This window comes from Fukomys damarensis, unplaced genomic scaffold, assembly GCF_012274545.1.
Source record: "Fukomys damarensis isolate Sample0158 unplaced genomic scaffold, DMR_v1.0_HiC HiC_scaffold_35, whole genome shotgun sequence".
NCBI classification, from domain to species: domain Eukaryota; kingdom Metazoa; phylum Chordata; class Mammalia; order Rodentia; family Bathyergidae; genus Fukomys; species Fukomys damarensis.
This window is the reverse complement of record NW_022900947.1, coordinates 19,139,866-19,152,989: the sequence shown is the minus strand read 5'-3', so window position 1 is coordinate 19,152,989 and position 13,124 is coordinate 19,139,866. Positions and strand designations below refer to the sequence as shown.

The window sequence follows — 13,124 nt, the reverse complement described above, 5'->3', positions numbered from 1 at the left end:
CATGTTCACATTTCAAAAAAGTAGTAAATCAGGAGCTGAGGCGGCAGGACTGCCAACTCAATTGCCAACATGGTCTAAACAGCTAGTTTAAGGCCAGTCTGGACTATATTGTAAAACACCACCTCCAAAAGAAGAAAAAAAAAAAGTGGTGATTCACATTTTCAGATTATGTGAAGAAATGCCAAAACACGAGGGCCCTCAATATACCTTATCAGTTCCTTCACATAATTCTGTTGTTTAAAACTGGTAAGAAAACTTGCATATACTGTGAGCAGGTTTCCAACAATTTCACTCAGGAAATTCATTTTTTGTAATAATAATCTACTAAACCATGATGTTTAAACCAATAATGTGGTTTAACGAATTAGTTACCTGTACTTCTGAAAGTATTAGTAGTTCTGGGCATGGAGAAAAATTTAAGATTAAAAAGGTATCATTAACTCTAAGTACTGTACAAATTTGAATTTTGTAATGAAAGCCCAAATCGAAAGTAGCCATTTTTAATTTTTTCCTCTTAACCACAATTAAGGTGTGAATGTGTCCTCCAAAGTCCATGTCCAATGCAAAAGTGTTAAGGGATGGGGCCTAATAGGAGGTGTTTAGGTCATAGGGCTCAGTGCTCATGAATTCTTTAATATTGCTGTCTTCATGAAGACTGATGTTACTGGGGCAGTGGTTTTGTCAGGGGAGTTTGGCTCCCTATTACATTCTTATATGGCCATCTGATGCTGTCTACCATGATATGACACAGAAAGAAGAACCTCGCCAAATGTGGCCCCTCCATCACGAACTTTTCAGCCTCTAGAACTGCAAGAAATGAACCTTTAATTTAAAAGTAATTACCCTCTCAGTGGTACTTTGCGACAAGACACCTGCCAATGTCTTGGCTTGGTTATAGTATTCCACAAGAATTAAAATCCTACTGGTCTGGTCATTGGCTCCTTCTCTCCCCCACCCCAATTCCCAATTCCATACCTCAGCCCGTAAACTGTCCCATTCACAATAAAGACCAGGTATGGGTGTAGGCAGAGGTGTGCAGGCAGTGTAAGAATACAGCCTACGCAAAGACCCAGAGGCCAAGGCACTATTTTGAAAGAGAAATACTACTTGTGCTGGTTCAGCTCTTTTAACTTTGGACAACCTCCTAGGATTGAAGATTTATGCTATTTTCATAGCATCCCCTGACTGACCCTTGTTAGTCAGCTCAGTTTTTACTTGATTTGCTCTGGAACTGAAAACTGTTCTTACTCAATGCTCACAATATTATTCCTTTGCAGGCAGAATGCAAAGCAAATTCCCTTGTTTGTTCAAGTTGCAAGTAATGAGGAGGAAGGAAAAGAGAGAGAAGGGAGCTGGGGAGTAGAGAAAGGGGACAAGGAACAATGAGAACACAGAGTCAAGAGAGCAGGAACAAAAGAGAAGAGAAATATCTCTGAGGGAGTGTCAGAGCCACCAAGTCAAAGAGAAACAAGAGAGTGCGGGAGGAGCTGGTGACCATAAAAGGACAGTTTTCTACCTCCTAGCCAACCAAATCTGGTCAATCCCAAATATGGAAATGTTTCAGCTGGAATACACAAGTTTTCTTTTGTGAATGTAAGCACAGATCATAATCTGTCTTTCCCTATAAATAATTTCCCACTTGGATATCCACCCATTGTGAGAAAAGTCTGTTGATTTATTATGTTAACTATTTCTAAGTTTTGTTTCCCCAAAGCCCAGGTCTTCCTAACCAAAAATGAACAAATTACCAACAAACCACTCCAGCACCTTAAACAGTGCTTCTGCAGCTTCAGTCTCCTCATTTGTGAAATGGGAACGCTAGAGCACTGCCAAGGTACATGGGCTAATGAATCCAAGATACTGGGTAAGGAACCCTTCAAGCACAGAAGTTATTAAAGCCTACTGAGGAACACACTTGGGTTTTTCAGATTTGAGAATCTCACAGGAGCTCATTGACGCAAATTTGTAGAAACTAAGGTCAACTGAAAATAAAAATACTTCCTAATATATCTAGTCATTCTTTCCATTTGTAAATTAAGAGATCAGTAAGAGTGTGGCCCGTTGGTCATTAACAGGGCAGGTGCATGTCTTAAAAACCTATTATTACCAAAAGTGTTTTCATTTGACAAAAATTTACTGAGTACTTGCTATTCAATGTCCCAGGGGCCATAAACACAACCTGTTAATGCGAGGAAAGTAGCAGATTTGGAAACTATGGCAAGGATTGAAAACTGGCTCCCTGCACAGGGATGGGCTGTGTTTCAAATGTGAAAGCTTGTAGTAGATCCTATTGCTCCAGATCACCTCTGTTTCCCAAATATGCATGCTACCTGTCTCTGCCCCATCTCTAATCCAGACTAGAAGTTTTCATTCACAGGTTAGTTTTCCCACAGGAATTTCAACCATAAAGAAATCATAATATAGCTAAATTGAATGCATATTTCATTAATCTAGCGCTTAGCTGCTACCACCACCACGTATGCACGCACGCACGCGCGCGCGCACACACACACACACACACACACACACACACACACACACACACACACACAAACCCTCAATCACCTTCATCACTACCATGGAGATAAATAAAACACAAGAGCTTTCAATCAAAGTAAATGCTTTTTTAAAGAGTTTTATCCCACTTCCCATTCCAAGTTTGGCCCAGGATTCCTCATAACAATTAGAGGGTAGGAGGAAAAAGAAGATCCTCACAGCTATGATTTCCAGAGTAACATGTTTACAGTTGTTATTTTTAAAGATTATATGCCAACATGACAATTGTTAAAGCAATTCTCAAAACCTGGTCAAGAAGGTCACTTAAGGTAGCCATTATCTTGCTTTGCAACACCCTGCCCCCACAATGGGCTAAGAGAGACTCACAATGCTCGCTCCATCACTAAGGAAAACTGCTCCTAATCTAAGCAACAGGGTAGGCCTTTCGAAATAAGAAGGAACACATTTCTTCCTGTTCATCTACAAGCTTTCTTCATAATGACCTAGCAGTTCCGTAATGTAAAAAAGAAAAAAAAAAAAAAAAAAAAAAGGACACTTCTCTCTTTCCTTAAACAATGTATTGTTCTCATTCCTCGATTTTCCTAACAGGTACTACCTGAGATAGCACAGTTCACTTTTTCAATTAGGTTCATATTTGAGTGTTCTATTAAGAAATATGACAAGTCCCACAGACATCCAAAACCATACGAGTTTTCAAAGTAATGAGATATTGTTCAAAACCTTTTTAAAAATCTATTTATTTACTTATTTTGGGTTTTTGATCTCACTATATATTCCAGGCTGGCCTTAAACTCCCTCCCTATGTAGTCCAGGCTGGCCTCAAACTCATGGTAACTCTCCTGTTTCAGCCTCCCAGGTGCTGGGATTACAGATGTGCACTACCATGCCTGGTTTTCAAATATTTCATTTTTAAACTTCTATTATATTCAGAATCTAAACATCTTAAAAATAGTCTCACAGTGGTTAATCCTCATTCTTAGAGGGTGATTCTGACCTTTTTTTTGGGGGGGGGTACCCGGGATCAAACTCAGGACCCAGCGCTTGTGAAGCATGCAGTGGTACCACTGAGCTAAATCCTCAGCCCAATTCTGACTTGTTTTTAATAACCAAGAATACAGAAGTCATGTCTAATAATGAATGCAGTGACTTAGGCTCTTGCAGAGATCTTAGATATGGAATTGGGGTGCTGCCTTTAGCTACTGATTTCAATTTTTGGACAACTAAACCAGAATGTACTCTCCTTCTAAACTATACACTAGGAAAGAAAGGTCTGCCAAAAGAAAAGCACACAACTCCGAAGAAACAAATGCCATCTCATAGTTCCCAACAGAATATCCATGGTGAAGATGAAATAGGGTAAAAAAAAAATTGATCAAAGGGAAAAGAAGAATCAGTCCTCTTAAAGATTGGATTGCTCAAAGTTGAAGATCCAAGAAATTCTACTGTAGAATAGAATGAACTGCACAGTCTGGGAGAAGACAAGGGGCAGTTGGTAGATAAGAGAGTTTAGAAAAACAACAGAAGAAGTGTGTAAGTTTATGTATGTGTGTATATGCACCCTCATGCACCTGTAATACCAGCACCTGGGAGGCTGAGGCAGGAGGATCACCTCCCTGGGTTACAGTGAGCTCAAGGCCAGCCTGAACTACACAGTGAGACCTTTTCTCACAAGAAAGGGATTCAACTCTTCTCTCATATGCTCTTATTCACTACTTCCACCAACATATCCCTGCACACATCTGTATACAACAAGCAACCATCATCAAGAGTTACCTCACTAACTGGGCAGTTATTACATCATCTTCTATAATTTCAAAATATGGCTTCTAAAGAACAGATCATACCCAATTCAGAGAAGAGAACTACGTACTTTAACTCAGTTTCTAAGAACTTGCAAAGATGAATTATGCTTATTATCTTTTGCTCTCCTCTTTTGGCAAAGAACTTTACATTTTTTTCAACTCCCAAGTGTAGAAAGCTAATGTACAAACTCCATTGCCATGAAACAATTTACCAGAAATCCTCATCCCCTTTCTGTTTAATAGGGAGGAAGAAACTGTATTTTAGAAATACTCTTAAAACATGTATGCTGATACTACCCTCCTTTTAAATCTTATTTATTTAAAATTATTCACCAGAAACTCTGTGATCAACCTCATTAGATCAATAAAGCAAAATATCTGATGTTATGAGGACACTGCGGTAACCTAGAAAAATTAAAGTTTAAATGGTATCAAAATCCTCACAAAAACAGAAGCTTAAACATTTGATTACCTTAAGTATTTATGATATATGATAGATGCTTAACTTGTATTGCATTGAACTTACCTTTGAATTAAAATGGCACTTGTTAAATGAACAAATATATACAGACACAAACACAAACACACACACGTTTTTGTACTTTTAACATGACCCACTTCCCATCAATGCAAACTGCTCTATAACTATGAAGTACTGTAAAAAATTTTTTGTACCAGTAATTGAACTCAGGGCCTACTTACTAAGGCAAACAAAACAAACTCACAAAGCAGAAAAAAAAAAAAAAAGAGACAGGTTTCACACTTAATTATCTATTCTTGCCATTGACTTTGTAATATCTATCTTAGCGAGTTGATGACTTTTCTGGTTGAAAAATGTGTCACTGAGCTTCCCAGTTGGCCATTACTACAACTCAGATCTCTGCAAGACCTACACATACCTTAAAACTAAAGTTTTTAAAAAATTATATGGAGCCATGCATGGTGGTGCATGATACAATCCCAGCACTCAGGAGGGTGACGCGGGAGGACTGCTAGGAGTTCAGGGGCAGCCTAGACTACATAATGAGGTTAAGGCCAGCCTACATAATGAGAACCTTTCTCAACAAAACCAAGCCAAACAAAGCCAAACCAATCTATACTGGATTACATTTCCTAGTCTCTTCTTTTTCATTCCATGTAACGGGAGGAGCTTATTAACTCAACTCTAGAATGTGCTATCACTGGCAGTTTATGTGTTGATAAACACCAAATTGCATGCCAACAAGCAAAATAGATCACTCAACTTAATAAAACAGCCTCAGTTAACACAACTCAAAAGCTACTACTTGTTAGGCTCTCCTCTTCTATGATCTGTAATAACCTTTATTTCAAACAAAACAGATCGAAGGGGACCCTTAAAAGTGATGCAGAGGATATGGTATTCCATTAGAAGACGCAAACTGGAACTCATCCTGCTCACTTATTTTTAGTAAAACAAAACAACATAAAATTACTCTCACTTAATAAAAAGAGCTACAACTAGGAAAGGCCAGGATTCACTGTCAAATTCCACAAAACTTTAGAGAAGATCTAGTACCAATTCTCCTTAAACTCTTTAATGAAATTGAAAGGGAAGGAGTGTTCCCCAAATCATTCCTGATTGCTAGCAACACCCCAGTTCCAAAACCAGAAAAGGACCCAACCAAAAGAGAATTTCTTCCGTGAACATAGACGCAAAAATCTTCAACAAGATACTGGCAAAAAGAATGCAACAAATCATCAAAAAGATCATGTATCATTGACCAAGTAGGATTCACCTCCAAGATGCAGGGATGGTTAAACATATGCAAATCAATAATGTAATACATCACATAGACAGAAGCAAGGACAAAAGCCACATGATCATCTCAAAAGATGCAGAAAAAGCCTTTAAAAATTCAACATCCATTCATGATTTTTTAAAATCCCAAAGAAAATAGGTATCGAACAATTTTCTCTCAATCTGACAAAAGCTGTTTATAACAAACCAATGCCCAACACGGTATTAAATGGAAAAAAGCTGAAAAACTTTTCCTCAAAAATCAAGAAAAAGATAGAGATGTGCACTATCATCACTCCTGTTCAATACAATTTTTGAAACATTAGCAAGAGCAATTAGCTGGAAGATAAAATAGGTAAATCTCTTGGGAGAAAGGTGTAAGCCAAGGACTCTCTGAATAGAACAAACTTGCCCAAGAATACCAAGAATCAACAAATGAGATCATATCAAATTAAAATGGTTCTTCACCTTTTTAAAGAAAAGGAAATCACCGAGAGTGAAGAAAGCACCTACCAAATGGGAAAAAAATTTTCTGCCCACTATTCATTGAACAAAGGACAAATATCTAGAATATATAAAAATTGAAAAAAATTAACCCCTTCAGACCAAAGATCCAATAAAAAAATGGGCAACCAAAATGAACAGAATTTTCTTAGAAAAAGTGCAAATGGCTAATAAGAAAAAAATGTCCAACATCACTGGCCATTAGAGAAATGCAAATTAAAAGAACAATGAAATTCCATCTTCAGAAAGAATGGCTATCATCAAGAAATTATTAACAAATGCTAGTGAGGCTGTAGAGGAGATAAAAGGAACCCACTACATTGTTGGTGGGAGTGTAAACTGGTAAAACCAGTGTGGAGGGCTGGGGATTTAGCTCAGTGGTTCCAATGCCTGCCTCCCAAGCACAAGGATCCAAGTTCAACCTCCCACCAAACCAAAACAAAAAGAAAAGAAAACCAGTATGGAAATCAGTTCAGACTGCTCAAAAAAACTAAAACTAGAAATTCCTTTTAATCTAGCAATTCCCCTTTTAGCTCTCTTCCCGAAAGAGTTAAAGACATCATACTATAATGATATATGTATGGCCATATTCACAGCAGCACAATTCACAATAACTAAATTTGGAAGAAGCCTATATGTCCATCAACAGACAAGTAGATAAAGAAGCTGTGGCATTTATACACAACTGAGTACTACTCTGCCATAAAGGATAAACTGGTATCATCTGTAGAAAAATGGATGTACGAAATGGATGTCATCCTATTAAGTGAAATAAATTGAACACACAAGCTTAAATAGCATGATTTCTCTTACATGAGAAACCCAAATATACATAAAGAGCAAAATAAAAGATAGATAATACCGGAGAAAAAGCTCTTAAAGGAATTCCTGGCTTATTATCGAAATACTAATTTTATTTCTGCATTTTCTGATATTTGTGGCATTTGACAGCATTTGAAAGTTTTAAACTTTATATTCATGACAATATAATTCTGTATTTTTGTTGAATAAATCAACCTTTGGACAGGGGCGGTTACCAGTTCGGAGAAACTGTGACTATAGGAGACATATATTTAGTGAAACTAAAAGATTAGCCCAATCAATTTTAACATAAATGTACATATATTTTTTTTCTAAAAACTGAAACACAAATATTTTAAAAAGCAATAATTTTCTATATTCAGTACACCAATATTTTCTATTCTAAGACATGCCATAATTCACTGAATCTATTTCTTCGCGACCCTGTATTAAATAGGCCAACAGCCAGATGTGGTGGTGCACACCTGTCATCCCAGCACTCTGGGAAGATGAGACAGCACGATTACAAATTTGAGCCCAGTTTGAACAACTGAGTGTCTCAGCAAGACACTGTCTCAAAAAAAAAAAAAAAAAAAAAAAATTTAAGGGTGAGAATACGCTCAGTTCAAGGCCCTAACTTCAGTCCATCATACTGCAAAACAAAGAAAAAAAAATGACTGAATAAATAAAATGGCCCAAAGCCTACAATTTGAAAAGCACAGCTTTAGAGAATACAAAAATCATTCTTGAAGAGTAGGAAGACCCTAAATAAATTACAAATTTCTAGTGGCCACCTTCTTTCTTCCACTGATGAGAAGAGGGTCAAAGAATTAAAAACATCAAATAATGTTTTGTAATGGCTTACTTTATTCTGTGAAGACCACAGGCAAAAGCCCAAAGTCAGTACAGGAAAAAACAAAATAATAACCTCCTCTAAAAAACGTAAATCCTAATTTTGCATTTAATATTCATCACATCACTGTCAATCACCACTGCTTCCCACATGTTCAATTCTAGACTAACCATGTGTACATTACTTAGTATTGTCAAGTATACAAACTGAATTATATACTGATTATATTTCCATATATAAAATTGATATTTTTCCAGGTCATTCTCACGGTCTAGATAATAAAGCGAGCATTAGATATAAAACATAGGCTATCTGATCCTTAAGTTTTTAACTACAAGCCTGTAAGCTTCCAATAAGAACAGTGTTTGGGGCCAGGGATTTAACTCAGTGGCACCACACCTGCCTCCCAAATTCAAGGTCCTGAGTTCAAGAAAAAAAAAAAAAGAACGAACAGTAGTTGGAAGCCAGGCATGTACTACCTACCATATGTGCCTGTAAGCCATCACACTGAGGCAAGAGAATCACAGGTTTGAGCCCAGCCTGAGCATGTTAGAGATTTAACAAGACCCTGTGTCAAAATAAAAATTTTTTAAAGGGCTGGAGATGTAGCTCAGTACAAAAGCCCTGGGTTCAACTGCCAGCTCTAGAATAATGATGATGATGATGATTGACAGTAATAATAATTAGCGTTTGCAAACCGTACTTGTGTATCCTCTCTGGAGTTCAAACCAAACAGAGGCCCAAGTACTAACCCAGAAAGAATTTTAATTTGAAGAAACAAGTACCATACAGAAATATATTCTGTAAACAATGCACTGAATACTATCTTTAAACCATTACGTTTGAAATGCCTTTTTGGCAGGCAGATACTACTATGTGCTATCAGACAAAAACTTCTGAGTTGAAATCAATGATTGTTCTGGCTAAGAAGCAGATGATTCTACTTTGGACCATGATTAGACTATCTTATGGACTAGAATGCAATATAAAACAGTTTTGTCTTAGCTTTAAAAATTAAATTCCATTAGAATTTAACTGCTGACATGATGAAAGGATCTTAACATAAGGTAGCCTGATAAAATCATGGCTGCACCACCATATTTCTGTTCAATTTTTCTACCCACTACTTAAATGTCTACTTTCCCAACATATTTCCCTTATTACCTAAAAGGTAAACAATTTGGAGCTTTATATAACATTTATGAATTCAGCACTAAGTCCACTTCCATCATTCTTGAAACAAAAAACTTTTAGTAGCAACCATAGTAAAAAATTAGGTTTCTAAGATTTTTAATTTAAAAAGTTCTGACTACATCACTCAGATAAATTTTACACATATAAGTAGCTAAAGAATTTCTGGTGGCTAAATTTATTACAAAGCCTACTACTACTACTCCTAGTAACAGTAAGACTACATATAACATGAATATAAGCATACAAAAAAAAATAGACAATAGCCACAATATTATTTTTTAAATCATTCATTTTCATCTAAGTGAAAATTCTCTGTAAAAGAAAAAAAACTGTACTACAAATGGCCCAAAGAAGAACGGCTTTGTTGGTCACAGGAATACTCCAGCTTCATGAAGAATTTATCCAATGGTACTAGTTCAGGCTACCAGGAACTGAAGCACTGCTGAGAGAACTAGTCCATGATGTGAACCAGAAAGACAATTACAGACTGAGATATGAATAATCTCTACAGTATTTGGTGAAAGAAATTATAGCCCATTACTAGTAAAACCTAAAGAAAATATTTATCCATGACTTTCATAAACTTTATCTCAAAAAGGAAAAAAATTCAAACATAAAACATAATTTTTAACAAAATAACACCATAAACCCATAATCACATATGCAATCTAAAATTTAAAATATCTTAAAATATGTAATAATTAAATAGAAACTCATGAGTGTTCATTCTACTCGTGAACTGAGGGTCACTGGGAGAGTTCTAAAGCATACCTTTTAATCCACGCCATGGTACTTCAAGAACATGTTAATGTAAGTCACAGCTTGGAACACTTCGATGCACAAAACACCTCAGCCAGTATCTGTATCACTCTCCTTTTCTTTTGAGATCATAATGGTTCCGAAGAACTATAATGCTTCCATTTGAATGATAGTCTCATAATTTCAATGACTTAAAAACAAAAACAAAAAATAACGACTTAAGTGTTGGTATGTTAAGCCACTAGTGCACTGTGTCAACTGCTGCCATGACTAAGAAAAACAAAGACGCTTTTGGTAGCACTGTGTAACACTCATTTTTAATGTGAACCTTCATAAGAATACAGAACAGGTGCCAGATCCACTTCTGAATGACAACTATTCAAAGTTCAGTAAGAGCTGGAAATAACCCACACCCCTGTACTAAAGGAAAACTGTTTAGAGATACAGCACAATTTCCTTCAAAGACCACTACTCCTGGTTTTAACATTACTGAATCATTTAATTGCTTGGAAGTCATTCAATCAAAAATAGCTCCAGTTTCTAAAGCTTGTATTTGTTAATAAAATGCATATAATTGAACAGATAGTTGGCAATAATATCATGAGATACATATTTGGTTTTCAATGCCTGTTTCTGGCATAGAACTCCTAAAATCCTTGTACCCTTCAGTGGTGTTTTTTTGTTTGCTAATGAGTTGACAGATGGCTGGCAACTTCAGGTAGCTTCTCCAAGGGCACTGGTCATTTGAAAGACCTGATGGGATTACTTTGGGAAATTTCAGCCCCACCCTACAATCTCTGGGAAGGGAGAGGGTCTGAAGATTAAAATTTGATTACCAATGGCCAATGACCTAATGATGTATAGGTAATAAATGAAGCCTCCATAAAAATACAAAAGGACAAGGTTTGAGCAAAGGCAAGCGTGGAAGTTCTTGACAGCACGGTGTGCCCAGAGAGAGCACCAGAGTCCCTTCTTCCTATCCCTTGCCCTATTCATCTCTTCAGTGGATGTTTATCGTACCCTTTACAATATACTGTACAGTAAACCAGCAAACGTAAGTAAGGGTTTTCTCAAATTCTGAGTTGCTGTAGGAAATGAATGGAACTCAAGTGGGTAGTTCAGGTGCTGGGAACTCAGGTAGAAGCCCCAGTTTATAGATGATCTACCAGAAACAAAGGTAATACCACCTGGTGCTTGTGACTGTATGGTGAGGATGGGGAAATGGTGTCTTGGGAACTGAGCTTTCAGTATGTGGGATCCTGTTTCAGAACTGAAGCGAACTAGAGGACAATTAGTGTCTATTAGAGAGAGCTGCTTCTTCGCTTGGTGTAAGAGGAAAAAACCCATGTACTGTGGGTCACAGAACTCTTCTATGTTAATTGTTTAGTATGAGAAAAGAGGAAAATTTGTTTTTTGTAGAATGGCTAACCATCAAGTTATATTGCCAAATGTATGATTGTCTCGGCAGGTATATGTGTCTCTCCTCTTTACTCTGTCTCACCATTTCTGTATAAAAACATCTAAAATACTCCATTATTAACATACAGTAAGAAGTGTATATGTCATATTTTAAATCTAAGAATTTACACTGCTATAGCTGCATGTTTAATACTATTCAGTTACCAGGAAGAATACTTAAAGTAAAACTAAGCAATAACTTATCAAGAAGTACATACATTTACTGTCATAAAACAACTAAGACTACTTGAGGATGAGTGATCAGGAAATTTTTAATTAATTTTTTAATTAAATTTAAAGCTAAGCCATAAGGATGGATTCCAAGGAAAGTGAGAAAGGTTGTGTTCGGCTCTAGGCATCCTAAACAGCTGACACAAAGGTTAATACACAAAGAATGGAAGATGACAAAGTTTCTCAACTAGGGCTAAAGAACATGCTGAAGAGAAAGTAAAACTACTTCCTATGTGAAAGGACAGAGTCAACTGATGAAACTATTTCAAGGCCAGTGTAAGAAAAATGACACACTGCTAAGATTAAGATTTTTGTAGGTTGTGGGGAATGCAGATTACAAAATGTAGACCACTTTTCATAATGCTGATAATGGCAGCAGAATTACATGACAGATCTTGATTAGAACAGAACTAATGAAGAACAGAAACAAGGAACCTGGTCCAATGAAATCCCTCCCTTTTTGCCATCTTTTTAAACTGATGATTTTACCACCTGGCCTCTCCTTACTCCTGCTTAAAACCAGTGGGTGGGTGTGGGTGTGTGGGTGTGTGGGTGTGTGGGTGGGTGTGTGTGTGTCTCCCAGAAGAACATCACATTGTTTCCTACACTCTGCTCCTCCAAACAAAAGTACCCTATCCAGCCCTATGTGGTGGCCACCCTGTAATTAATTCCAATACTGGGGCTGGCTGAGGCAGGAAGACCGCCAGGCGTTAAAGGCCAGTCTGAGCTACATAGTGAGTTCAGGGCCGGACTGAACTACAAATCAAGACCCTGTGTCAAAAAAACAAAACAAAATAAAGTACCCTACCCATTAATGCTCCTGTGACACAGCTCTCTCCTTGCACGGAAAACAGTGTTTACCACTGAAAAGTAAATCAAGACATAAATACATCAGAGAGTAAAGAATAAAGTCTAGGTCTGCAGGACTTATTACTCCATTTAATCTTCAGAGCCCTATTTTAATGACTGACTCAAGAAAATACATGTTATAAAATAAAAGCACTGGGAGAAATTCAATCTTCTAGCTGGAATTTCAGTATTTTTTTTCCTCCTCCAATACTATTATAGAATATTCCTGGGGAAGAAGTGCAGCGTTGGCACTAACATTTGCTAATTAATATACCAAGTACTATCTTACTTGGATGGGATTTTACTTCATTCTGATCTACCTTCTTTTACAAGTGAAGAGATTAACACTCAGAGAGGTTTAAGTCAACTGCTCGAGATAAAAGTCTATTTTATTTAT

General features: G+C 36.9%; 1 protein-coding gene across 3 annotated transcripts in view; it reads right to left on the bottom strand.

The window, feature by feature from the left end:
• The window catches only part of Rbpj (recombination signal binding protein for immunoglobulin kappa J region), a 97,388-nt gene that overhangs the window by 52,098 nt on the left and 32,166 nt on the right, over positions 1 to 13,124 (bottom strand). The window contains exons 1-2 of one of the 3 annotated variants that reach the window (XM_010608467.3): positions 12,687 to 12,704; positions 10,202 to 10,379 (exon numbers count right to left, since the gene is read on the bottom strand). The exons of the other annotated variants lie outside the window; for them this stretch is intronic. Of the exons in view, the coding sequence (XP_010606769.1) occupies positions 10,202 to 10,218 (17 nt within the window). The 5' untranslated portion in view covers positions 10,219 to 10,379; positions 12,687 to 12,704. Of the gene's footprint in view, positions 1 to 10,201; positions 10,380 to 12,686; positions 12,705 to 13,124 lie in introns of those variants that run through there. 3 annotated transcript variants of the gene reach the window in all.